Here is a 1,362-nt window from a genome sequence, read left to right on the forward strand (position 1 = left end):
GGGGTTCCACAGATCCACACACAGAAACAATAAATACAACGTACCGGTATCCATATGGGCGTGACCCATTGCATACAGAGTGTGTTGAGATTCTCCGTTCTTCTGGTTAAAGAATTCCAAAGCAAGGTTTCTGGCGCTGAAAAAAAAAGAAACAAATTAATCAAGTAGGCCTACTGGTCAACAACTAAATTTCTGGAAAACGGATTTTTATTTTGATACGGTGAGTGCATCGTCTTTCTCTTCCGGGAGCAGAAATGATGCATACTTTAAACTGTAGAATCTTTTTTCTGTAGAATGTCAGTGCATTAATAGAACTAATGCAAGTTTAGATAATAGTGTTATACATTATATTTTCAAACAGAATTAAATTATTGAGCAATATTTCCAATCTGAAAGAACAAAAAATGGAATTCAAAACATTGGAAACCATGAAACCATGTTTTGTTGAAATCCAACCCCCGCCCGTTGCTAAGAGTTATTTTATTTTCGCCTACCGTGTATACTGTCTATTCCACGGCATGTCTGCAGGTATCTACAAGGAATGAAAACGAGGGGGACGACGACGCGACGAGGAAAAAAGGAGGTTGGCAACATGGGGCAATATATGTTAAGGGAAATAACACAGTCGTTTCACCCTTCACAGCATTTATCAGTTTCCCTCCCCTCTCCACACAGCAACCGCTTCGCCTTCAATAAGAAAAACTGTGCAAATTGCTGTCACCAAACAAATAAATGCATGCACCCAACTTGCTTCATGAGACAAGAAGTTATCATTACATTCCACACAAACGCTAACCAGATCTATGGGATAGAAATAGAAAGTCACATTTAAACACCAGCGTGGTATTATTAAACAATTGGTTAATTTTCCTTTTGTCACTGAACGATTTTACGTCTGTTCACACTAAGAAAAGTTTTACTCGTAGTACGGCTACAAAATATGACGTCATTTGGCAGTAAAAAGAGACAAACGAGCCAAAATTGCCTCATTTGCATACTCACAGCTGTGCCTTAAATAGAAATTGTGCTTGGGTGCTTGGGTGTATACACGGTCTTTTGTCTCACTGGTCAACATTGTAAAGTGCCATGACCCTTCAATGTTGTAGTACTTACGCCTTTAGAGTACTTCTGTCCTCAAAGTCTATCATGTTGATCATTTTGTTGACCGTGTACAAAGCCTGATAGCCTCTCTGGTCTTGATCTGGTAGTTCCTGCAGTAGGTGACCAGTTAAAGAGTCAATGCCATCTCTCTCTCTCTCTCTCTCTCTCCCTCCATCTCTCTCTGTCTCTCTCTCACTCACTCTCACTCTCTCTCCCACTCTCTCTTTCTCGCTCTCTCGCTCTCTCTCTCTCTCTCTCTCT

The 1,362-nt window shown here is 40.5% G+C and overlaps 1 protein-coding gene across 1 annotated transcript in view; it reads right to left on the minus strand.

Annotated features, from left to right (window-relative positions):
- LOC101852078 (alpha-mannosidase 2C1) overlaps nt 1–1,362 on the minus strand; it is a gene marked incomplete at both ends in the record, with an annotated part of 37,935 nt that overhangs the window by 32,719 nt on the left and 3,854 nt on the right. The window contains 2 exon segments of the mRNA XM_005113029.2: nt 45–136; nt 1,114–1,211. Of these exon segments, the coding sequence (XP_005113086.2) occupies nt 45–136; nt 1,114–1,211 (190 nt within the window).

This window comes from Aplysia californica, unplaced genomic scaffold (assembly GCF_000002075.1).
Source record: "Aplysia californica isolate F4 #8 unplaced genomic scaffold, AplCal3.0 scaffold01562, whole genome shotgun sequence".
NCBI classification, from domain to species: Eukaryota; Metazoa; Mollusca; class Gastropoda; order Aplysiida; family Aplysiidae; genus Aplysia; species Aplysia californica.